The 24,180-nt window shown below is 41.5% G+C and overlaps 2 protein-coding genes across 3 annotated transcripts in view; one reads left to right on the top strand and one right to left on the bottom strand.

Annotated features, from left to right (window-relative positions):
• The window catches only part of TTC33 (tetratricopeptide repeat domain 33), a 50,302-nt gene extending 41,530 nt beyond the window's left edge, over positions 1 to 8,772 (top strand). For both annotated transcript variants that reach the window (XM_042804737.1, XM_042804736.1), the window contains exon 5: positions 5,999 to 8,772. In XM_042804737.1, coding sequence (XP_042660671.1) covers positions 5,999 to 6,349 — 351 coding nt within the window. In that variant the 3' untranslated portion in view covers positions 6,350 to 8,772. The remainder of the gene's footprint in view (positions 1 to 5,998) is intronic.
• Positions 8,773 to 12,303: 3,531 nt separating this feature from the next.
• On the bottom strand, positions 12,304 to 23,598 carry PTGER4 (prostaglandin E receptor 4). Its single transcript, XM_032992311.2, has 2 exons — positions 22,655 to 23,598; positions 12,304 to 14,458 (listed from the first exon to the last, which is right to left on the bottom strand). The coding sequence occupies exons 1-2, from the start codon at positions 23,483 to 23,485 to the stop codon at positions 13,865 to 13,867; spliced, it is 1,425 nt and encodes a 474-aa protein (XP_032848202.1). The 5' UTR covers positions 23,486 to 23,598; the 3' UTR covers positions 12,304 to 13,864.
• Between the last annotated feature and the right edge of the window lie 582 nt (positions 23,599 to 24,180).

The following is a 24,180-nucleotide window of genomic DNA, read 5'->3' as shown; positions in this document are numbered from 1 at the left end:
AATGTAGTTGGGCTTGCAATATTTCTCTCATTTAATTGTAAATGTTTGTTTTTACAAATGATAATTACTGTATTGGTGATGATAATTTAAGCAGTAACAGTTTCACACTGATAATCTTCATTAGAACAGTTCTTCCCATGAGGCAAAGTGAGCCCCACACATTGATTAAACAATCAAACAAATAACCAAAAGCAGCATTGAAACAAACCAACGTCTTAACTGAAAGTGACTGAGTCTCCCACCTTGGAGAAATTCATAAGCCATCTGGACATGGTCATGGGTAACCAGCTCCAGGTGATCCTGCTTGAGCAGGGGATTGGCCCAGAGGACCTTGTAAGGTCCTGGCCAACCTCAACCATTCTGTGATTCTGTGACTCAGAGTTACCCTGTTTTAGGTTGGGGCCTCTGTGTCAGGTCTGGAGTTCTGAGGATTACAGAGTTAACTGGTCAGATGTGTAAATATGTACCAGTTGTGCGTGCTTTTTGTTGTATATTTTGAAGGATGTGGTTTGCAGTATTGTTACTAAGTGGTTTAGCAGTCTTTAATTGTGATACTGTTTTGTAAAAGCAATCAAGCCTTGACAACATGAATGCTCACATTAGTCCTTTTATTTCTTTTGAAAGAAATAGTTTTAGGTCTTTTATGTAATGATGGGAGTGATATACTAGCAAAGAGAGGAATTACTGCATTTTCATGGAATCCAGCTAATTAACATAACTAATCATGAATTTGAGAGAATTTTTCAAAATGTTACTAATGTAAGCACGTAGAAACAAAGATTTTGGTAATCAAAAGGAAAATGATGGTTGGCTTTACATTGAAAAGCAATCAAGTCTGTGCTTCAAATTGTGTTCATATCAACTTGAGGGGATAAATAACTCAGACTTTATTTTTGTAGGTTTATAAAAGATTAAAATATTTAATTACACTGCTGCTGTGGTAATCTTCTAAGCACAACAAAATGTGTGGATTAATTTATAGTGATGAAATATTTAACTTTATGTTAATATTGTTGATACTTACTCTTTTTATGTGCATAAATGAGAAAGAGACAATGCAATTTTTAAAATTGCTATTTGTTTTATAAGTTTGGCCTAGAATTTCTTGGTTTTGTGTCACACTCTAAATGGTATTGCTTTCCTTATCAGGACTTGATAAAAGATATTTCTTTGAAAAACAAAATATGTGACAGGGCATATTTGTGTCCTGCTGACTCCATCTTGAACTATACTCCAGCCACATAACACATTCTAGTGCATAGTATTTGGGAATTATTAAGTTTGAGAGGAAAATAAAATGCTTTGTCAATTAAAGTGAGGCTCTGTTAAATTATTTTCAACAGCTTTAAACAGTCCTACCCTGTTATAGGTAATACCAGGTAATACCCAGTAATACTAGCATCCCCAGATGTCCTATCTTAGTCCTGCAGTCTCCAGCTATTGTTGTGTCATCACTTTTTTTTTTTTTTTTTTTTTCTTAAAACCACTGTTGGAAGTCATAAATAACCCATCTAATGATTTTTTTTTTTTTAATGCATGAAAATGTTTTCTACTCAGAGGTGATTTTTATTTTCAATCAAGAAAGCAGAAGTCTCCAGACGTTTAAATGCCATTTCTGGCAAGGGTACTCAATTCTTGTGAGTGTTCCCCACTGACTTAGCTGGCCACCTCCTGCAAAAGAAAATACAAGAGGAGGATAGAAGCTTCATCAAAAGAGGGGGAAGAGGGAAGCTGTGGAAGAGGCACTCTGAAGAGAAACTGGAAGTGGGCACAGTGGCTGAGGAGAAATTTTCTGAAACTAGTCTGTCCAGAGATGTGTGCCTGGTGCTAAAGAAACTGAGGAGATCTTTTTCTATCAGTTGCCACAGGACATTACATTCCTGTTGTCTTACACCCCCAGGCTCAGGCACACATCCTCAGCCTTGGCCTGTTTTGCCAGCCACCCGGCACTGGGCCCCAGGGAGGACTGCTGAGTTGATGCTGATGCATCTTCATTTGCACTGCATAAATCCTCTGCAGCGGAGAACCTCCAGCAAAGGATAGTTAAGCTAGCACTGTCTCACAGATGTCTACCAAATGGGAACAAAGACTTCTCCGGGTTTATAACTTGGCCAGATTCTAATAGGTATAAGACAAAAATAGCCTTTCACATCTGAAAGATTTCAATAGCCCTTCACATCTGGAAGACTGTCAACTACATTTCAAGTATTTTCTCCAAAATATTAAATCACCAGAACCTGTGAATAAAATGCTTTAGTAAACATAAGAACTGCAAAATACTAAGTGTTCACCTAATTTTTGAAGACAGAAGAATTATTTTTGCTGAAAAAAAATTTCCAGAGAGAAAATTTTTATTAAAAAGAAAAAAATTGAACAGAAAAGTTGCACAGAAAAGTTCAGCTTGACAGGTTAAAGTTAAGATAGGTAAGACATTTACCATTCAGAGTATATCATATAAAGAAAATATTTAAACACATTGGTTTCTTTGTTTGTTTTTTGTTTAAAGAAGAGAAATGTAATAAGAAGTCTTCGAATACACTAAAATAAGTGTCTCTGTGCTAAAGGTTTCTGTAAAAATCAGTTATTTATGTACACGGTGAGTAGTACAAGAAATAAGACTTAAATTCCAATAAAATATTATCATAGACTCGTAAAATGGTTTGATTTGGAAGGGACCTTAGAGATCATCCAGTTCCAACCCCTCTGCCACGGGCAGGGACACCTTCCACCAGACCAGGTCACTCACAGCCCCGTCCAGCCTGGCCTGGAACCCTTCCAGGGAGGGGGCAGCCACAGCTGCTCTGGGCACCCTGGGCCAGGGCCTCACCACCCTCACAGGAAAGAATTTCTTCCTTATCTCTAATCTGAATCTGTTCTCTTTCAGTTTAAAACCGTTACCCCTTGTTCTATCCCTGCACTCCCTGATAAAGAGTCCCTCCCCACCTTTCCTGTAGCCCCCTTTAAGCACTGGAAGGCCGCTCTAAGATCTCCCGGAAGCCTTCTCTTCTCCAGGCTGAACAACCCCAGCTCTCTCAGCCTGTCCTCACAGGGGAGCTGCTCCAGCCCCTGACCATCTTTGTGGCCTCCTCTGGACCCCCCTGAGGAGGTCCATGTGCTTCTTGTGTTGGGGCCCCCAGAGCTGGACACAGCACTGCAGGGGGGTCTCACCAGAGTGGAGTAGAGGGGCAGAATCCCCTCCCTGGACCTGCTGCCCACACTGCTCTTGATGCAGCCCAGGACACGGTTGGATTTCTGGGCGACAAGCACACCTTGCTGGCTCATGGTCAGTTTCCCATCCATCAGTATCCCCAAGTATTATGTTGGACGCTGTAAAAAATAATTCGTATTTAATGATCATTAAACACAGAAAAGTATTACTTATAGATGTATACATATCTTCACTGATGGACATCCTTTGAAATAGGTCAGATAGTGTCTGTTAGATGTAGCATAAAGGCCTAATACAAACCTTGGGGACAAATGTGAACTGCATAACCTCTTAAAATGCTTCCTTACCTTTTTGGGGGGGTCACTGTATAGTGACAATTACTAGGTCCATGTGTTACAAAAATGCGTTATAAAAATTAGACTCATCAAAACTGCCCATCATGTTTAAAGACTGCAAACCAACAGAAAAGATTCTGCTTATGGGACAAATGAAAGATTGTTTGCTACAGAATACCCTATAGTAAGATGAAATGTAAAATATTTTAAAAGTATAAATTCTTCAAGTATTGTAATTCAGCAAACGGGAACGTCTTGCAGTAGATTTTATAGTACTCTTCCCTACAGAAGCAAAAGCATGTATGTCACTGCATACTGATTTAAAATCCCACAGTCCTTACAAGCAGGGTCTATAATATCACAGTTGCTCTTTAAAATGAGGCTAGAAGTACTAAGCTTACCTAGTGCCACCACATTTTCCTGTAATGCCAGACAGACAGTTGGAGGAGATTTACAATTCCATCAGGTGAGAATCAAAAGTAACACTGTTATTTTCTTCTGCCTTAACAGAAATTAATAGCTGTACAGTACAGTACAGTTACAGTACAGCTGTACAGTTACAGTAGTACATAAAATTTTATGTGGATGACAATTCTGTGTTTTTCAGTATTACATTGCTGCTTTAAAATTAATCCCTTTGATCTTTTGCAGCACTTAAAATTCACATTATGGTTGTTATTATTAATAATATTTTGTGATTTATTTATAAAAATGTCACACAAAATCTTTTTTCGAATAGATTTACATAGATGATAATTTTATCCTGTATTGTATGAACCATTGAGGCAGCTTCTAAGCTTATCAAATGTTACCTTATATTTGATTACTGTGTTTAATGTTGTTTATTGTGCATGAACATAACTATATAGACAGGCTTTAATTAGAGGGCCTCTTTCATGGAAAGCTTAAAAGCAGATGGTGTTTATTTATATTTTGTTTTCAACAGAAATACAAAAAAATAACATTTAATGTTTACTTGTAGCTCATCTAGCCCTGGAAATGAAAAGCTATCAAGGTTGAATAAAATGACACTGTTTTGCAAGAATTAAATTGCACTCTTCCTTCTATTTAAAGTTCAGCATGCTCCTACACTTCAGAATTGGCTGTGGACCAACAATAAAGTATTTGTTGTTTTTTTTTTTCCTGGAACTGAAAGGCTGCCTATTACAACAGCAGTAATATTGATAGCATAATCATAATTTCTGAAATCTGATTTGTTTCTCTTGTCATCTGAGTTCACGTCATACGGAGTTTGTGTATTAATCTATGCCAGGAGAAGGATGAATTGTCAGTTTCTGTCAGTAAAGATGAAAAGTGATTTTTCAGGTTAATTTACGTGCTTTAGGTATTTATAAATTACAACAGAATGTGGAGTTCAATGATTGTTCATGTGTCTTTGTAGTCTTTAGATGCAAGTTTCCAGAACTATTCCCAAATATAATCCAAATCCATACCATCACTGTTTCCCACCTTACAGGAAGACTTCTATACATCATCACACAAGAGTTTGGTCATTCAGGTGGCCATTTCCATGACTGACCATACAGTCATAAATGTGAAATACACACATGCCTGTTTGTATATACACATAAGTCTGAGTAGGTAAGGTTAGTCTTGACCTTTTAACTGTTAATATAACTATAAATATAATACAGTTGTAATTCTTTGCCTAGCATTTTTCCAGTGTTGTAACAGTCTCTTCTTTTTGCCAAATATCACATCTACTGAATTAGATGCTCACAGTTTTTTTGTATTTAATAACTTCTGTGTTGAGTATTTGTATTTCTGAGACTTTTCCCAATTGAACTGAAAGCCAGGAGAAACAGCATCAACTATACTTACTTGTTTTAATATTACAAGGTTTGTAAGATTATAGGAGTTCTTTCTTAGATCAACTTTCCAAGTTGCGAGTTTATTTGTCTACTTTTGCCTGTTTAGGGTAACTGAGTTTGCAAGCACGAGCATCTTACAGAAAATGCTTATCATAGGACTAGGATTGCTGTAGTATTAGGTCTGTATGTGAAAAGACTAATTTACAACTAGCAGTATTAGTGATGCTTCAAATCCCAGTCATCCCTTTTCTGTATTTCTTTAAACCATATCTGTCTGCTTTTGCCTTCCCACATATCTGATGATAGGAGAAAAGTGGAATAGAAAATAATCAAAACAAAAATTATTTTTGCTTTTATATTTCTAATCACAATATTATTTTTGACATGTGAACTCTTATTTGTGTCCTTGTTGCCAAGTACTTGATTTGTTTGTGCATTCTTGGTATTTTCAGACACTTGTATGCACAGTTGTTTGGGGGTAGCTCTGCTCTTGAACTTACAGCTGAAGAAAGATTGTTCCACTAAAGACAGGCTGGACTACAATCACTTTTGTCTTTGCTTGAATGATGTACATAATTTTTTTCTTTTTGTTAATTACTATGATGAAATATGTAGGCTTTAAAATCTCAAATCCTTTTTCTTTTCCCCTGTTCTGTTTATAGGCAATCCGAAGTTTCCAAGTGTCCTTACACATCTTTCCAATGAACCCTGAAGTATGGAAAGAGGACCTTTCCTGGGCAAGAAAACTACTTGAACAGCAGAAGGCAACAAAGAGCGAGGCAGTGCAAACACTGGCAAAAGAGAAAGATGTTGCACAAGAATCAATTCCAGACTATGACTTTGAAAGTGATGAAATTGTGGCAGTCTGTGCTGCCATCGCAGAGAAGGAGAAAGCTCTTTCAGCAGCTAAAACAGTAGTGATTGTATCTGCTTCAGGCACAGTAGAGACTGTTACTGAGAAGGAGAATTGTCCTACAACTCCTGATGAAACCCTTTTCATCAAAGCCCGATAGGGCAGCCTTGTGGGTTGCCATACTGTTTTAAGAACTAGTGTTATTTATGGTATCGGGCTTGCTTTGGTTTTGTTTTTTGAGCAGTGGGAGAGCCTAAAAAAGTTAAAGAATTTAAGTTTTTTCTTCTGTAAATTGAAAAAGAAATGACCTGAATTGTTATTCCATCCATATTTTTGGAGAAGAAAGCCAAGAGTTGATTCTAAAAATCTTAATGAACAGATGTAATGTTAATATGCTTAACTACATTCTAACAACTGCTTTCATCTTTATGTATTTCATAATTTTACAAGTTAATGTCTAAATGTTCCCAGTAATTAGAAGGCTTTTATTTAAACTGTAAAAGAGAAGGGGATTTTTGAAAAAATCTATTTCTATCCTTATTCATTAACATTTTTCTTCCAGTTAAAATGAGAACTGTTCTCTGTTATCAGAAGCCTATTTTCATTACAATTACTTTTTCTGTAAGGAAATTTCCTGTGAAGCAAAGGTGGATTATTATTTTGCTAGTGTGTGTGTGATAAATCTGACATCTGATTTGTAGTCAAATGAAATCAGTAGAAATCTTTATGTTGCTTTCATAGGTTGATGGATCATCATTCTGATGAGATGAAAGGTAATGCTATATGAAACAAGCCCTTGAGTGCTTGCTAAATGTTTCACCGAAAGAAACCGAGGCTGAAACTGGCCTTTCCTTATCTGGAGTGTTGTGCTACAGGCATCACCAAAAGAAAAATGGTGGGAGCTGGAAGTAGGTATGTCTGAAAGTGTATTACATTTAGCCTTTTCTTTTCTACTGAGGCTAATATGATAAAGGGAGTAAATTTGGTTTTCCTAATCCTTGTGACCAGCCATTTAAAGTAAGTTTTAGTGAACCTAATTTTCAGGGTAGCTTGAGTCTCCCTTTTTATTCTTTTTGGATTTTGGATGCTGTGGTGGGTATTCACATTTTGTTAACTTAGAGGCATAATGTAGGAGACTTGTTTAATGTTAATCTTTCTTTAGGGGAAGGTGGCTGTTGGTTCTTACATGGTCAGTTCAGAGGAATGGAGTGAGGCTGTGTCTTTGATGTGCTCTCTGCCGAGACTGCTATCTTTTCATTACCTTAGAGATGATCACCTCCTAACTGGACTGGAAAAAATGGTCAACTGAGTAATCCCCAGAGAATTCAGGATTGGGAACACATAATTTATACTTGATTTTGATAACATTTTGCATGATAAAAACATGTGAATAATAGTTCTGTAGACAAGTGAAACTTTTTAAAATCAGTTATCTTTGCATTTTTCATATCTGATTTCTATTTTCAAAATAACACATTTTAAAAGGAAATGATGTTGCTCAAGAAGCATAGTGGTTTTGCAATAGAAATGTCTTACAGAAATATTTATCTCAGATCATACTTTCAGTTGAATCTCTTCAAGAGAACACTTGCAGTCTTCGCAGGAATTAATTAGCCCTTTCAAATACTTAATTGCCGTGTTTTACTTACTAAGTTTTCATTAATTTTTGCAAGATTCTTCCTGAATATATTTTTGTATATATGTTGATTTTTAGATCTGTGCTTGCACAGGCACACACACACAAATTTATGCTTTTTAACATCTCCTAAGTATTCAAAATAATTATAGCGACTAAAATATATTAAGAAATGTAAAACATCACCGTGCTACATTTTTACTCGTTCATTCAGATCAGAAAAGGTCTTAAATGCTGACTGAATAAGCATTTGATTAAGATATGGTTCGATAGACGGTTTAAATTGTCCCAGTTGAAGAATTTCTTAATCTTATTTTTCCTGAAAACTTAAATAGCACAGTCTCTTCAGCCACAGAAAGAGTTAGTATGAGAAGGATTTGGACAGATTCCTTTGAAGAAGAGACTTTGGCTAGTAAAGGAAATGTGCAAGAAGCTGTAAGGTGTGTTTTCATTTTGCAGGAGCTCGGCTATAATCCAACTCATCTTTTCTTTCTTTGCGCTTTAGACTTGCGTCAGCATTACGTATTTACTCATACAGGAAGGACTGCCTCCTTCCTTTCAGAGGTCCGTGTTATCATAGAATCTGTTTCCACTGAAATGATTCACAAAATTCCTATTGACTTCAGTACTGCTGGGCCAAACTAATGGAGGGGTGTGCATCTACACTGTTGGGGAGAGTGGCTGTGCTGGGTGCGAGGGGTGGTTGTTTCCATCCCCTGTACTAAATGTGTTTTCCTTCTGATTAGATTAGGTTATGAATTCTAGGTGTTGTGAGGACAGTATTGTTTTGTAGAGCAGGTAAGTTCTTGTGACACTGTTATTCTCAAACTGGGAAGAAGTTAGAAACTTGATGATTTCAACATTGTTTTTTGTACAGCATGCCATGTTTTGCATGTATGGGATTTTTTTGATCTGTTTGAATAAAATAGTGACTTCTCTGCTACTTAGTGATGCCTGTTTATTCTTTTGGTTATAACAAGAATAAAGGCTACCATTGACCATTTTTTATAGTGTAAAAAAAAAAAGAAAAAAGACATCCCAGGAAAAATGTTTGATAAAAGGCAGTGCTCAGTGCTTTTAAACTTCTCAGGAGTATCCAAATGAGAGGGGCCCAGTGGAGAAAGCCTTTGTTAGCAAACATAGGATATCTCTGAAGCACACTCCCACTTTGCCATCAGGTATTTATTTTTATTGTTCTTTCATCACTAGTGGCGGTGGCTGCAGTAGCTTTCATGTGTTAGCCTTCCATATGAATCATATGTTAAAATGCTAAAGTATTGCAACATTGTTGAAGAGGAAGTCTCAACAGTAGGTTACATGGATTAATTTTGCTTAATTTAAAATCTACAGTTAAACATTTAAATATAAGTTTTTCTCTTTGGATCCCTTTCTATCCAGTGGAAAGAAAAGCACAGCCCCAGAGGACCATTCACGTGCCTTGTGTTAGATAAGTATCTTAGAATTAGTTGTATCAGCCTTCCAACATGCCTATTTTTATTGACTAGAAAGGAAGCTGAAGGTGACTGGCGGTTAATGTCAAATGCTGAAACAGGGCAGATGAATTACACTCTTACAGATAAGAGATAAGTATCTTTAAAAAACTTAAACAGATTATACTGACAGAGTAAATCCTTTCTGCCAATACTAGAGAGTACAAGAAGTATGGATCAGATAACACAGCAGTGACTGATTTGATAGCAACATAAGAGATTGGATTTTAAAAGTAGTTATGGAGGGGAAAAAAGCAAATGTAACAGTTTCCTCTACTCTTCCAGTACCTGAAAGTTGCCTGAACACCTGTTGGTGTTAGGGATCAAGATTAGAGAGGTAGCATTGGCAAATTAACTGGCCATACAAGGTAAGTGCCCCCCAGATCCTAAAACCAAGGGGAAGCAGGTAAAAACTTGTGTTCAGGGCAGATGCTCTCTTAATTTATTTTCCGGTCAGGATAGCTATAAAAACATAATAAGTGTAGTTAGGAGTGGGGCACAGGAAAGCAGAAGCACGTGGGCTTGGTTTATTGGCAGGTTACAGACACCGTGTGCTTATCATCGGTTGGTATCATGCTAACACCATGTTCTTAAATGGACTGGAGTCCTTGGCCTGTGGTATCGCCAGAGAGGGCTAGTTAAGAAGCCGGAGGAGCTTAGAAGCATGGATGATTGCTGCATCCTATCAAATGTGCTGGCCTGGTTTTGAGGGCTGATTTTCTAAGAGCTCTAAGGGTTGTAGAGGGTAGATGATCAAGGGGAAAGATAAGAGGTAGGGAATGAGTTGACTATTGGAGTTCAAAAAGCAGTTGATTTAGACTTCAGTTGGTTTCCAGATCCAGTAAAGCTAGCAGGCCTAGGACAAGACCTAGAAGTAGAAAGGTCTGCTGGTACTTAGTAGCTCTAATAGTAAAGATGCCTTAAGTAGAATAGACTTGCAGTTGTCTAGGAGCAGAAGTGAAAACTGTAGAAAGCTTCTTGGTTATGATGATGGCTGGTGATGGATTACACTGATTTTGTTAGTGCCTTGGCATTGTGCCTGTAGCACCAATTTTGGTTAGGCAGCACTAGTGTTGCAGACAGCAGAGATATACAAGCTTCATTTAAAACAGGATCCTACAGCCCACCCTTATAGTCCAAGCCCTCTGACAGTATATCCTACACCCTAAACCTGGCTCCAATTGTAATGATAATTTAATTTGAATCTCCGATCAGTAATTTAATTACAGATTTTCCTAGGAACCACTGTCTTGTGCAGATACTGGCTGTCATCCTGTCTGTGGTGGGTAGATCCTCCAAGCTGTGCCACGGGACAAGGGCATAAATTGAGTTAGCAGTGGGCTTTGAGGCATGGTATGGGGGTGGGAGGTCCTGCAGGACCTCTGGATGGAAAGGGTTCTGTGAGACAGTGGTCTGGGACGTGTAGGCAGGACAGATTCTGGAAGTGAGTGAGCAGGACTGCCAGTCGCAGGACTAGTAGCATGGAGTCAGGAGGATACAGTTTTGGTACGAGAAATTTTTGAATGGCAAATTACTGCATTTTCTGTGAATACAGAGGACTGGGGAAGGCAGATGCAGAGACAGGCTGTTCTGGAGGTATTTGGATCTCTGGGGACGAGAGTGGAAGGGAGCTATTACGTGTGAGAATGGAAGCCCTTTTCAACTTATGGAGACTACTTTTAACGCCTAGCAGGAAAAAAACTTTTTAACTTCCATGTGGCAAATTAAGCTCTACGAACCTATAGCTTTATTTTACAAGACTTGTTACGCTCAGGCAGGCTGAGGAAGATACTTCAGTAAGGTGTTTGTGGTCAGCATGGAGGAGAGTGCCAAAGCTGAGCAGGTCTGCCAGGTAAGTGAGGGAGACGTAATAGTCTGTCACCTTTAAAAAAGGCACACTTGCCCAGTCCTTTCAGCCAGTCTGCTTCTGAACACCCATCTGTGTTTGCAGGTGGGCAGCAGAAGTGCTCCCGTTTTGTCATTGTGCACTGCCACTGAGTTGTGCCAAGCAATTCCAGCATTGCTCAGGAGACTTTGTAATCTGTGGGCTGGTTGGGAATCCCTGAGTTCATTACTGAGGGAATTAGCGTTGATGATGTGTGCTGTGAGCCCAGTCCCACTACTGACACACCAGCAATGCTGTGGGCAAGAGAAACACCTCAGGCTTACCGTATGTGTTTGCTAAGGGAAGCTAGAAGGTCAGCTACTTAAGATGATCTATTCTTGCTTAAAGCTCTTTCCAGACCACATGTATTTCTCATCAGTAATGATGAGTAATAATATTAAAACAATAAAGTAAAAAAAAAAACAAAAAACAATTAATAAGCCCTTGCTGATTTGAACACTTGTTACACACTGCTGAGGTTTAATTCTGTCGTTGCATACATACAGTCCCAGTAACACTGGTGTGCTGCTCTGGGCCAGCTGCAAAGGTGTGGTCCAGTATTGGTGCGGCTGGTGTGTCTGCAGGTGGCAGTCCCACCTTCCCGCTCTGCCCAGTACTACTTCCTGCCTTGGGAAGTACGATGAGTGTATTCTGTTTGTTGGTCACTAGTAAGCAACAGACCATAGTTATGTGGTTTATTGCAAAGAATTCAGGCAGATCTTTATCTGTAGCTGCAGTAGGAACTTGACTAATACTGTTCCCCAGCTAAACTGGAGGAAGAGTGGCTTCTGCTGCAAATATTTGTATAGAGATTTAACTTCACTTTCCACATGTATCAAGGCAAGTAAGCTCAACTCCTCCCCTGTTAAAGGCAAATGTCTTTGATTTTTGTTTGTTTGCATAAAGAATTTTTGTGGCTCTATGACAGTGCTCTTGGGGACCTTTTTCAAGATGGCTGCCTCTTGCTGATGGTGATCATGCTGTGGTGTTTTGGAAACTTACAGGACAAAGTATGTTTTGACAGTAGCTGGGCACAAAGCGTTCCAAGATGGGAGGCTTGTGAAGGTTAGGAGTTGGCATGGAATGGCAGACTCATATAAACATTTGAGGTCAAGCAGAACATTTCCATTTAATTGTGATCTCCAAAATTACTTTGGTCAGTACAACTGCTTAAACATATCAACATAAGGCTCAAGATTTTCATTACAATAAAGCATTCACATAAAAACACTTTAAGCAGCATAACATGCTTGGTATTTGACAAAACATCCTCCAAATATCTGTACAGAATTGTTCTGATAAACAGTGTTTCTGAAACAAGGTCTAACCCTTATAACATAAAACACAAAACTCCTCTTTGTCAGTGGTTAACAGCTGATTTTGGTGCTGTGTTTGCCATTAAAACTCTAGGAACAAACGATTTTCAAGGGGTTCAAGACCAGGATATGGTTCTATATAACCTATACTTTTAAATGAAGATTCTGCTTCCATGGTTTTGTACATTTATTTGATGGAGTATCAGATTACACTGTCATAAAATTCTATTTACTATTTAAAGTAAAATGATAAATGTTATGTAAAAATACCTTTATTACATCAGTGATGCTTTAACTAAAGTGAATATTAAGACTATTAACCAGGAGGTTGAAAGTTTTAGGCCCTGATACTGAAAGCACTTCTATACATCCTTAACTTTACATGTAAGGAGTCTCCCTGGCAGCAGAGGGACTACTCTGATGGGTGATGTTAAGTGTGTGTCTTAAGTGTGTGCAGACTGTGGGCCAAAATACTCGGAGAGGTGCGGATGTGTTACACAGAGAAACATTCTCAGCACATAAATAAAATCTGGCTTTTTAGTATGTACATATACTGAAAATAATATTCTTACCTGAAAGGATGTGTTTTTCTCTCTTAATAGCGTATATATTCCCATTTCACTCAGAAAGTGCTTATGTATTCTCAGCTAGAGAATTACCTCATCAGCTGTGAATCTAGCATGGACAACAAATCTAAATCAAGAATGACTTATCAGCAGGAAATACTGGGGGAAGAGAAGGCTGGCAATCGTTTCTATATACCTCGTATTAATAAAAAACCTTCTCATAGAGAAGAATAGACTTTTAAATATTTTCAATCCTGATACATACGCAACGGTAAAAATTCACATTTTCATGCTTTAGTGAGACACTTTAAAATCCTGCCCCAGGCAGCTCTCAGAGTAGCTGTGTCCAGTTCCTAGCAGCTGCCTCACATTCAGCTCTAGTACCAGAAGCTTAAACTCTTGATTGCTGAGCAACCATGGGGAGAGAAAACACAGTTCTACCAGACTTGGAAAGGGAAAGAAAGAAAAAAGAAAGTGATGGGTCTTTCTATTTCCAGAGGCCCAGCAGCTTTCCTGTGTCCCAGAACGCGACAAGGCAGTTCATGTTTCCAGTCCCATTGGACCTGCCTTGTACCATTTCTGATGGCAGGGCCAAGTGCAGTGTCTGTTCCACACAGTCCTCAGTAGTCTAAAAGAAATGTACCCATCGTGGCAAGAGAAAAATAGCCCTTTGGAGCACAGCTGAACCCCTCTCCCCTCAAACAGGCAGAATGCCTATCTATTGCACCAGTTTTTCCAATGTACCAGGAAGTATCCCCAGGGTCGATGCCTTTCATGGCTATCTATATACACTTTTCTGATAAATTCAATGTCTCTGTGGGGAAGGTGACCTGGAGAGGGCTGCCCTTGGAGGTAGAGCTGGCCCTGCCACCAGACCTGATTTCATTCACCAGGAAGACGCTCTCAGAGTCCTGTCCCTGTGAAGAGTCCGAGGTCTCCGAGCTACGCAGTGTCCTTACTGACGTGGTGTCAGACTGAGCCAAGCTGGCACTGGGGCCTGGCAGCAGCACGCGACCCCCAGCGCCGCTTTCGCTTAACTCCGGAGGGTACAGCAGCGTCTGTGAGGTGCTGCTGATCTCCCTCAGCTCACGCGAGATGAAGGAGGGTGACTGGCTTGATATAGCAGAGGAGGTCCGGCGGCCGTCCACACAGTTGAAATTTCCCCTGGAGTGCTGCCTCCGAGCCCCTCCAATGCGGCAGAAGAGGCATTTGATCTTCTCGATGGCTTTGCTGAGCACAGTCTTGCGGAGGAGGATGTAGACCCAGGGGTCCAAAATGGGGTTCACCGAGGCAATGCGGATGGCTTGCAGGTCAGGGTTTTGCCTCACATCTTTCACTGATTCCGGCTGGTACAACTGGTTCACGAAGACACGGACCTACCCAAGGAGGTGGGGGAAGAGAAAGACACGGTTATACCATTACACCGGGAAATCAGTGTTCACATTTCAAAGCAGAGATCTAGATTTTCTACTTCAAACTACGACAATAGCAGAGACTGGCAAAGCCAGGCATCTCAGATTGGCAGCCATGAGTTTATTTTTGGAAATAACAGAAAAATTAGGGAGATGATCATGCTGTAAATTGGCTTTCTTTGTGGCAGGTAGGAAAGGAATGGTTCTTTCTCTCTCCTTCCCCTCATAATTAATCCTTGAACCTCCAACTTCTGGCTCAGGCTTTTAAAAATCCGTTTTTCCTCATAGAACTGAGATGCAAAGATGTAGACCTGTATCCTGCTTCTTTGGTATACCTCAAGTCCTACACTACCTGAAGAGAAGTACCTAACTAAAGAGACTTGGACAATCAGTTCCTCTAGCAAAGGTCTAATAATTGTTTGTTTAGAAACAAACTGGAACACAGATTATAATCCTAGTACCCTAGACTCTGGAAACTAGTTTAGAAATGCATTTTGCTGGCACTTGTCCTTACTGGACTTATTTTTGTACCCTCAACTGTTTGCTTGTTGCAGCAGGGTTTAGAAAAAAGACATTAAAAAAAAAAAAAATAAAAAAGGAAAGGTCCCCCAGGTAGGAGATTTTTAATAGGACAAGATGATGAGATGATTGCAACACTGGACTGGAGTGCTCTGCTCTCCTACAGGAGCCAGTATTTTGGTTCTACTTACACAAGCACAAAAACAGTGATGAAGTGATTAAGAATTTATGGTGTTGAAGCTGCTGCATGAAGTGGTTATTTAATCAGCAATTTTATTTTATCATGCACAAAATTTAAGACCAAACGATCCTGTCTTCTACCCAGAAATGTCTTCTTCTGCTTATTCCATTGAATCCAAGGAAAAAACACAGTAACCTGGTCCCTCTCCTGGCTTAAAAGCCACTTTTGTTTATGCTAATGTGAGTAAGGCACAGTGCAATTCTTTGATATCAGTTGCTACCTGTCCAGTGTCACTGAGGAGGATGGCATCATATGAGGTTTTTGTGTTGATCAGTCTCAAATAGCTGTTCTCCATTTTAGCAAGACCTACACAGTGTCCAGTTACAGAAAGGCCTAGGAATGCCACTGAAAAGAACTGATAATGGAAGATGCTTCAGATTCCTTAACGTAAGTAAAATTAAATCCCATAATTATCTTTTTATCTGATACAGTAATAATCTAGTAGCAGAATTATGAGGTTTTTAAAGTCTCACCCTTGACTCCTGAAATCAGTCAAGTCTTGCCCAGTTAGAAGGTTACAGACAAGGAAGCAGACAAGCTTTTCAATAAATGAGCCAAATTAGAACAGCCCTTAAGTAATTTTTATTAGAAATTCTGCATGTGAAGCTGTCCCAAGTCTGGTAAAAAGTTTCACAATTCTGTTTGGAGAAATTTTCCTGCAGCAGGGCAACGTGGTGGCATTTGGCTTGTCAGAATTCAGAGATTGAGTGTGCTCCAAAGCTGTCAATGAAGTATGTTTAAAATCATGTGGAGTCCTTCTTTGGAAGTCCTATGCACACAGTCTTTCTCAAACCAACTGTCAAAATTGATGACTGCCTACATTTTATTTCTTAGTACTTTTCTCTGCGTTTATGGGCAACGAAACCTGCCCGCTGAATTAAAAATATGGGAAAATCTTGAATTTATACAGCAATATAATGATCTGAGTTTTATTCTCAGTTACTTTCCTAATTTGTAACACTGCAGATGTCTTTCTGACAACTAATTTATTGACCTTGTTTTTCTGTTACGCCAAACATTCAAGTACTTCAAAGAGTATTCCTATGCATATTAAACTTATTTTTATGTTTTTTTTTTCTTTTATTAAGCTTTACTTGCTTTACATTTTTTCATTATTTATTTTTTATTTGTGTCTTTTATCTGATACTCCATGATTCCGTGTATCACCATCTGAGAGAAGACCAGCCCCTCCAGAGGCCAAAACTTTTAAATACCGACAGTTTGGCTGGTATTATTCATTGATGATTCCTTAAAAGTGCCCTTAATTAAAATTTCTTGCCATTTGCGGGGGGCGGGGGGGGTGCCGCAGGGAGGCCGGGCCCTCACCCGAATTGGCGACACCGTTCCCGAGCGCGCCGCTAGGTGGCGCATGTGTCCCGCGTGTGTCCCACGGGTGCCTCGCGTGTGTCCCACGGGCGTCCCACGTGTGTCCCGTGTGTGTCCGACGGGTGTCCTGCATGTGTCCCAGAGGTGTCTCACATGTGCCCCACAGGCATCCCGCATGTACCCCCATGGGTGCCTCATGTGTGCCCCATGGGCATCCTGCGTGTGTCCCACGGGTGCCTGGCATGTGTCCCACGGGTGTCTCATGTGTGTCCCTCGGGTGTCCCGCTTATGTCCCAGAGGTGTCTCACATGTGTCCCACAGGCATCCCGCGTGTACCCCATGGGCATCCCGCATGTGTCCCACAGGTGTCCCTCACGTCCCATGGGAATCCCGCATGTGTTCCATGGGTGTCTCATGCGTGTGTCCCACGGGTGTCTCGCGTGTGTCCCACGTGTGTCCCACGGGCATCCCACCTGTGTCCCACGGGCGCCCCACAGCCCTGCGCCGAGGGGCGGCTGCCGCGCCCCGCAGGAGGCTGGTGGCTGGAAATGGGCAACCGCTGTTTGACTCTGCAGGTGGGGAGAAGTTGTGGGACCCCGTCTATCAGCTTGCGCAAGTCAAGCTGTTATTGGAGAAGCCAGCGCCGAACCCGAAACGCAGCAGTTGGGATTCCTGAACCTGGAAGGCTTAAAATTAAGTTGACATGACCTTGTCTGGCATTGGCCAACACCAGTTCTTGACGTACCTACTTGACCATTTGTGTGAGATTTTTTTTCCTCTCCAAGATGATTGGAAGTCAAATGTATAAATATACAAAGGTCGCATTTCCCCAGGGGATTTAACCTGTGCCATAACAACGTTTCTTTCCAAATGTTCTTTTTCTCTACTGAGACTTCCTTATGTGGGGGAATACACCCTGAAAGTGTGTAAATGCCGGCTTATGTATTTGTCCTGTTGATCGTTGGACAGGTGCCTGCCCAGAGAGCTAGAAGTCCAAAGGACAGTGGTGTGGGAGTGGAGGCCTCCTAGCACATCATATAACTAAATACAGTCATTACTGGGAAGATTAGAGGTGTGACAGGGAGGGGTATTTGCTGATGTATTCATCCAGATCACAGAACCAGAAGACACACTTCAAAGACAGCTGAAGAAGCACATAGTCCAACTTTGAAGACCTGACTCTTTCTTAAAAAAAAACAAAACAAAACAAAACAAAACTACTTGGAGCTGCTGTTACACATCAGTGATTTCATAGTGGGATTGTTCTTTTGATAAGCCACAGATGAAATTGAAGTACCTATTTCACCTTCCTCTCTACCTGGCAGATTTTATGTAAAGACAAAAACATCTTTAAGTGCTGGCCCTGTGGCTGAAAATGACAATCACTAATTGCACAGCACAGCTTGCTTTACGTTATCTCTGTATGCTTTTTTTTGTTTTGACAGATATGCGACACACATAGGTGAAAGTTTCATAACATGGACCTATTTAGTTAAAACTTTGGACTGTACAAAACTGTTTCTACTTCCCAGAAAGATTCCATGTCTGTTATTAGAAGGCCCGCTGAATGTCAGATGGATTTATCAATTCAGACCTATTGCTAGGATTACATCTTAATCACAATAACGTAAAAATTAATCAATATACTGTTAGTTTTATCTTTTCTTTACATACTGGTGAGACAGCAGTAGCTAATGTATCATCTACAAGAACAGAAAGAGATGTATCCTGTTTTGGCTACAAGTCGTCTGCTGCAGGAGGTAGCATAATAAAGGACATTGCCTTGCATCTTCTAAGTAAGTGACGAGTAAGTGGAATTCTCAGATAAATTAGCTAATCTGATGCTTGAATTTGTGCGGTTTGAAATCCTAATTAAAGAAAGAAGCAAACTGGAACAATTCAAATCTCAAAAGAATGAATTTTGTATGTTAGCTTTGTAGCTATAGAATTCAGGCAACGCATCTTAAAGCACTAGCAGTTTGTTTGCCACTGTGTTAAAAAGCACATAGCTCCAAGGTATGTTGAGCTTATGCTCAAGTGATAGGTACTTGTAGGATCAGAGTCCTGTGCGCTGCTTGCTGCTTTTCCTTTTTACTAACTACAGATGCCAATCATGATTTATAATCCTATGAAGTACTATAAAGTGACTTGTATAGTTACAGTCACACTGGTAATTGTCTTCACAGCTTCCACCTGCCCTCAAAATCTCCCCACACACTGATAGGATAAATTTAAAAACCGTACAGTACTAAGCAGGAACAAGTTTTTCAGCTCTACAAGCCAATAACCTTTGCCCTTAAAGGGCTTGGTGTCTACTCCATTGCTCAAAAATCACGTCTGCCACCTTGCTGTTGGCTGCAGACAGTCCCTGATATTTAAAGAGAAAAGTTGAAACCAAACAAGCCAAAAGAAAATCCAAACTTTTAAATTAATTAAACATTAAGTTAAAAACTCCTGATTATTTCATGCAATTAACCAGATGTATACCCTAAACCACTCTATTTTATTTTGTACCTCACTGTAATTTAACAACAATATTCAGTGGTCAGGATTAGAAAAAGATCACGCACTTAAATATCTTAAAGACTATCTGACAAACTGCTGGAGTGAATTACAGATATTGAGTAGAGTGTGCCCAGTTACTCTAGATTTTTGTTGGTTTTTTTTTTTTTTTTTTTTTTTTTTTAAGGTTGGATAATAATTTCTACTCTATTCCTGACAAAATCTGTCCTAATTCAAATTGTTCCCTACTTTTAGCTCTATCCAATTGTTTTTTCCAAAACCTCACAATATTTTAAAAGATTGGATAACCAGTGTGGAGTGCAGACAAGAATCAACACAAAAGTTATGTACTTTCCTTATTTAATTTTTAAACTATTGTCAGATTCTTCTTCATGTCTTTCACATCGCTTTCTGCATGTTGAGAGCACATGAGGTTATACCAAAAGTTTCTTTTCACTTAAGTTTTTCATTCAACTTTTCTTTCCTTGATAAAGTTGATCAATCTTCAGTTCTGTCAAGTTCATTCAGCATTTTACACAATCCCCCACAATTTTGTTATAGCACTTGTCACTGTAAAATTCTGCCGATTTTATGAATAAATCATTAAGACACTAAACAACCCTACTTGTAAACTGAGTGCTGGAGCATCTCATTATCAAAAACTGCTGTTCTCTGTGACTCAGCTTGCTGTTCTTTAACCACTTTTTAAATCAAGGCAAGCCTTTGCTTATTATTTCAATGCTATTTAATATTTTAAGACTTGAAAATTTTTTGTCAAACCCTAATAAATGTAGCCTGCTGGATTGCCTGTCTCTGATATTTTATTGTGTTGTGAAAGTGTTCATCCTAAACTGTTAGAGGTTTATGTCTCTCTTTCAGAAGTTGCTTTGATTTAAGTGATGGTTTACTCAGCTGAAATCAACAGCAGGAGGTCAGCTCATCAGAAAACTTCAGTCACAAAGCACCCTCTGAGCCTGCTTTGTGTATCTGAATCATGCTGCCACCACCACCTTACCACTTGCATGTCCTTGATGACTGCCAGGCTGTCCTCTTATAGATGAGCCTCTTGCTCGGTGAGGGCTCCCTAAAACTCCTCTGAGTCATGAAAATACGCATCTGTATTTGTGATTTACCTATCTCTGCTAGTGGCTCTTTCTAGGGATTTATAGCTTAAAGTGTTGTTTCTCTGAGTTTGCATCTGAATTCTTAACCTCAGCCTGTATGCAACCAGAGGGCTTAATACAGCAGCATACGCTGCACTAGATGATAGCACAAAGAAGCACATATAGCTATATCTGATTCCCGCAGGGGCAGGAAAATGACTTACGAAAGCAACTTAACAAGGAATAAATTTAACCACACTGGACACTGTGATGATGTGTATATGTGTGGTTGTTATTTTTTTTTAAAACAAAAGTTTCCTTTTTTTCTTAGTCATCCATCTAAGTGAAATGACAGACTCTCACCTCGTATTAGATGTAGAAAAGATGTGCTACTTTAGCAGGGGAAAGCTAACTTATGTGAATGCTCCCGAGGTAACACCGTGCCTTTCTAAGTAGTGAAATCAAGGCCTGAGAGAGCTACATATCTTCATCACCTTCACCTTCACATACCTTTTGCTATATAAAGGTTTTTCAGTAGCTACTGTTTAAATAATAAACCTTTTTCCCCACCCAGTTTCATTAATTTTAACTGCCAACAATCCAGTTCCCTTTCTGATAACACCTCCCTCTTGATTTCCCCCCTGCCTTTTTTTTTCAAATATTGTGTAAAAGACTGCCTAGCTCCAAATGGATATGAACATTTCAATTTTGCATTTTACGTTCAGGCTTCTCAGCTCTCCTCTGGCTACTCCTCCATGGGATAAAGTTTGGCTTTTTCCTGAAGCTGCTGAAGTCCATCAGCTGATACCCTGTATCATGTTACGGCACTATATTTAATTCCCAGAACCCATTCTCTGCATTTACCAGCATCTCTTTTGAGAAAGCAATATTGTTCTTCTGCAAAGTAGCTGTTATAATACTAGATTAATCAAATTAAGTACTGTCAACCCACGGTACTCTTGGGGTTTTGGCCACTCCATGATCTGATGCCTCCCAGTGCAGCAAGCTGGCTTACCCCTGCAGTTTCTGGAGCTGGACTGCACGGCAGGTTGTGCCCGGTTCCTCCATCTAACTCACGTGCACGTCCCAGAGACAACCTGAGTGCTGCTCGGGCAGCACCTCTCGACTTCCTCCAGATGTCAAGCAAGGAACACACAGCACAGTGCTCAGCCGTGCCGCCGTGCAAGGCGAGGCGACCACGCCGGAGGCCACCTCCCGTCCTTCGGCGACAGCCGGAGCGCTGGTGCTCCAGCGCAGCCACACTTCACCGGCTCCCGTTTATGTCAGTAATGTGGCAAAACTGGCCCGACCCTTGCGATTACAGCTACTCTGGAGCAGGGGGGACGGACTTGCTGACCTCTCAAGTCCTTTTCACGTGCATTTCTCTAAACTTCCTTACCGTGGTATGCGTTATCTGTTTCGCATCCCCAGCGGGCCAGCTGTATTTCACACACATTGTAGCCTCTCTACGGCAGAGGGATCACCCCACAGGCAGTAACCCCCCTTAAAAAAGTCCTAAACCCAACTTCTGTCTGACAGCCACTGCTTGGCTTCCACTCGGAGGGTGGCAAATAAGGCAAGCCAGCTATTTGTTTAATGTCTTTGAGCCAGAAGAGAAGTTTGCCAAGCTTTATTATGGTGGGTGGCATGCAAGAACTGAGCTTTTTTTTTCGTCTTCCTTGGAGGTAAGGTGAAGGAACAGAAATACGTGGATCCTGCATGTTCAATTTAATGATGCTAATTGTATCAGCCATTTCAGAAAATTAGCAAACAGTTAGTGGTAATGTTGTTTGACATTTTGGTATGATCTCCGGGTTTATGTGGGCCAGATTCCTCCAACTCCCATTTAACTGAGCATTGCGCTGACGGTTGGTTCCACTGAGTTTACCTCTCCCACAGCGGGGAGCTGCTGGAGGGATGTCTCTCTGGGATCTACCCCAGAGATGGTGAGTGAATCCTTCAGGAGGGGAAGCTTGGCTCAGGTTTTGGGTGCAAAGCACTCTGCGTGTTGCTGGTGCCAAGTGAACAGAGCTCTGTCCTCCTTACGCACATCAAGGACTGCTGTACCCTTCGGCAACAGTGTACACATTTTTAAAACACAATAAACATGCAAAAATGCAGGCCAGACCCAAACCTCACTCATCACAAATTAATTTGGGAACTGAACTTTAAAGTGCCTTTAGCTCTCAGTAAGACTTGTGTGGATTCCAGTTGAACAGTGGAAAAATTACTGAGAATTTTTGGCGCTGTATTTTAACCAATCAAAGGAGCCCAGGACTTGGGATAAGCATGTTTCTTTTCTTGTAAACATAAATCAACCCAACTGTCTCTCACCATGCTAACAGCCTTTAAGTTATTATAACAGTTTGCAGCACCAGCTAAATAAGAGTCTGTCCTCCAAGCACAGACTAGGAGAGAAGACCCAGTGGTGCAGGTCATGGAAAAGAAGGGTTGCACAATGTTACTCACCACCAGCGGAATGGAGCAGATGACCACCACCAGGGAAGTGGCAATGAGCAGAATAACCATCTGGATCTCTGCTCCAGCCATCCGACGGAAACTCCGGCGTCTGCGAAAGTCAGATAAACGGCTGGAGGTGGTGTCTGTCCCCAAGGACGTGCGTCGCATGAACTGGCGGTGCATGCGAATGAGGGCCACGCACACCAGGATGTTGCAGATCACGGTGACCATGATTAGGAAGGAGCTGAAACCGGCGTACATGTAGGAATATGCTGCATGGGTGGCCTCCTTTGCTCGCCAGTCTATGAAACACCAAGTGTAAGGGTACTGCAAGGTGGATTTACCGAGCCCCATGCTGGGGAGGGCACAGAACAGCACGTTGGAAGCATAGATGGCGAAGAGCGTGAGCCCTGCCAGCTTCTTGTCCACATAATGGTTGTAGAAATAGGCATGGTTGATGGCCAGGTACCTTTCTATAGACATGGCACAGATAATGCTGAGGCCAGAGAGTCCAAAGAAGAGGAGGATGAAGGAGCTGTACTCACACAGTGCCGGTCCTCCTGGCCAGCGGTTCTGCAGGTAAGTGGCAATGGTGACTGGACTCACCAGGCAGGTCCCCAAGAGATCGGTGACTGCCAGCCCGCAGACCAGTGTGTAGAAAGTGGTCTCCTTCTGCTCTTTCCTGGACTTGCAGAGGACCACGATGGCTATGAGGTTGCCCACCACGCCGAAGATGAACATGATGGTGGGGATGGTGGGGGGCTTCCCGCCCTCAGCTCCACTGGCAGTCCCGTTGGCAGAGCCGTTTGCGGGTGGCATGATGGTGGGGTCGAAGGACATGATGCCCACGCTGCCACTGGGGAGTCAAGCGAAGGCAAAAGCGGGTCCAAAAAGGAAAGGGAGGGGATATTCTACCGTGAAAATAAAAATTCAAATGAGGGAGAAGCTTAAAATAAAAATTAAAAAAAAAGAGTAAAGAAAAAAAAAAAAAGAAAAAAAAAAAAAGCGTGGTGCGTATTAATTTTTTAGAAAAAAAAAAAAAAAAAAAAAGAAAGAAAAAAAAGTCCTAAAAAGGAGCCGAAGCGCGGTGCCGTCCGGCAGCAGGCGGGGGAGCCGAGGCGGCCGCTTCCTGCCGCTGCGCGCCCCGCGCAGACCGCAGCGCTCCGCCGCCCAGCCCGGAGGGGACCGAGGCGGCCCGAGCGCGGAGCCGGGCCGGGCCGAGCGGAGCGGGGCCGCCTCACCGTCTCTCGCACGGACGGCGGGCAGGGCTGAGCGCGGCGCTGGGGCGGCGGCTCCAGGTGTCCCCGGGGGCGGCGCGGTGCGGTGCAGGAGCGCGGTGGCCGCCACTCATCCCCTCCCGCCGGCCGGCGCGGCGGGGCTGCGCGGTGCGGTGCGGTGCGGTGCGGGGGGCTGCGCGGCGCGGCGCAGTGCGGTGCCGGGGTGCGGGCGCCGTCTCACTCCCCGCGGCTCTCCCGCCGAGTTTCGCCGCGGAGGGCGGAGGCGGCGAGGGCAGCTCCCGCCGCTCCTCCCCGCCC

The sequence above is a fragment of the Tyto alba genome, unplaced genomic scaffold, assembly GCF_018691265.1.
Source record: "Tyto alba isolate M040663 unplaced genomic scaffold, T.alba_DEE_v4.0 Super-Scaffold_42, whole genome shotgun sequence".
Taxonomy (NCBI): domain Eukaryota; kingdom Metazoa; phylum Chordata; class Aves; order Strigiformes; family Tytonidae; genus Tyto; species Tyto alba.
Note: the sequence above shows the minus strand (reverse complement) of the source record. Positions and strands in the feature narration are given on the sequence as shown.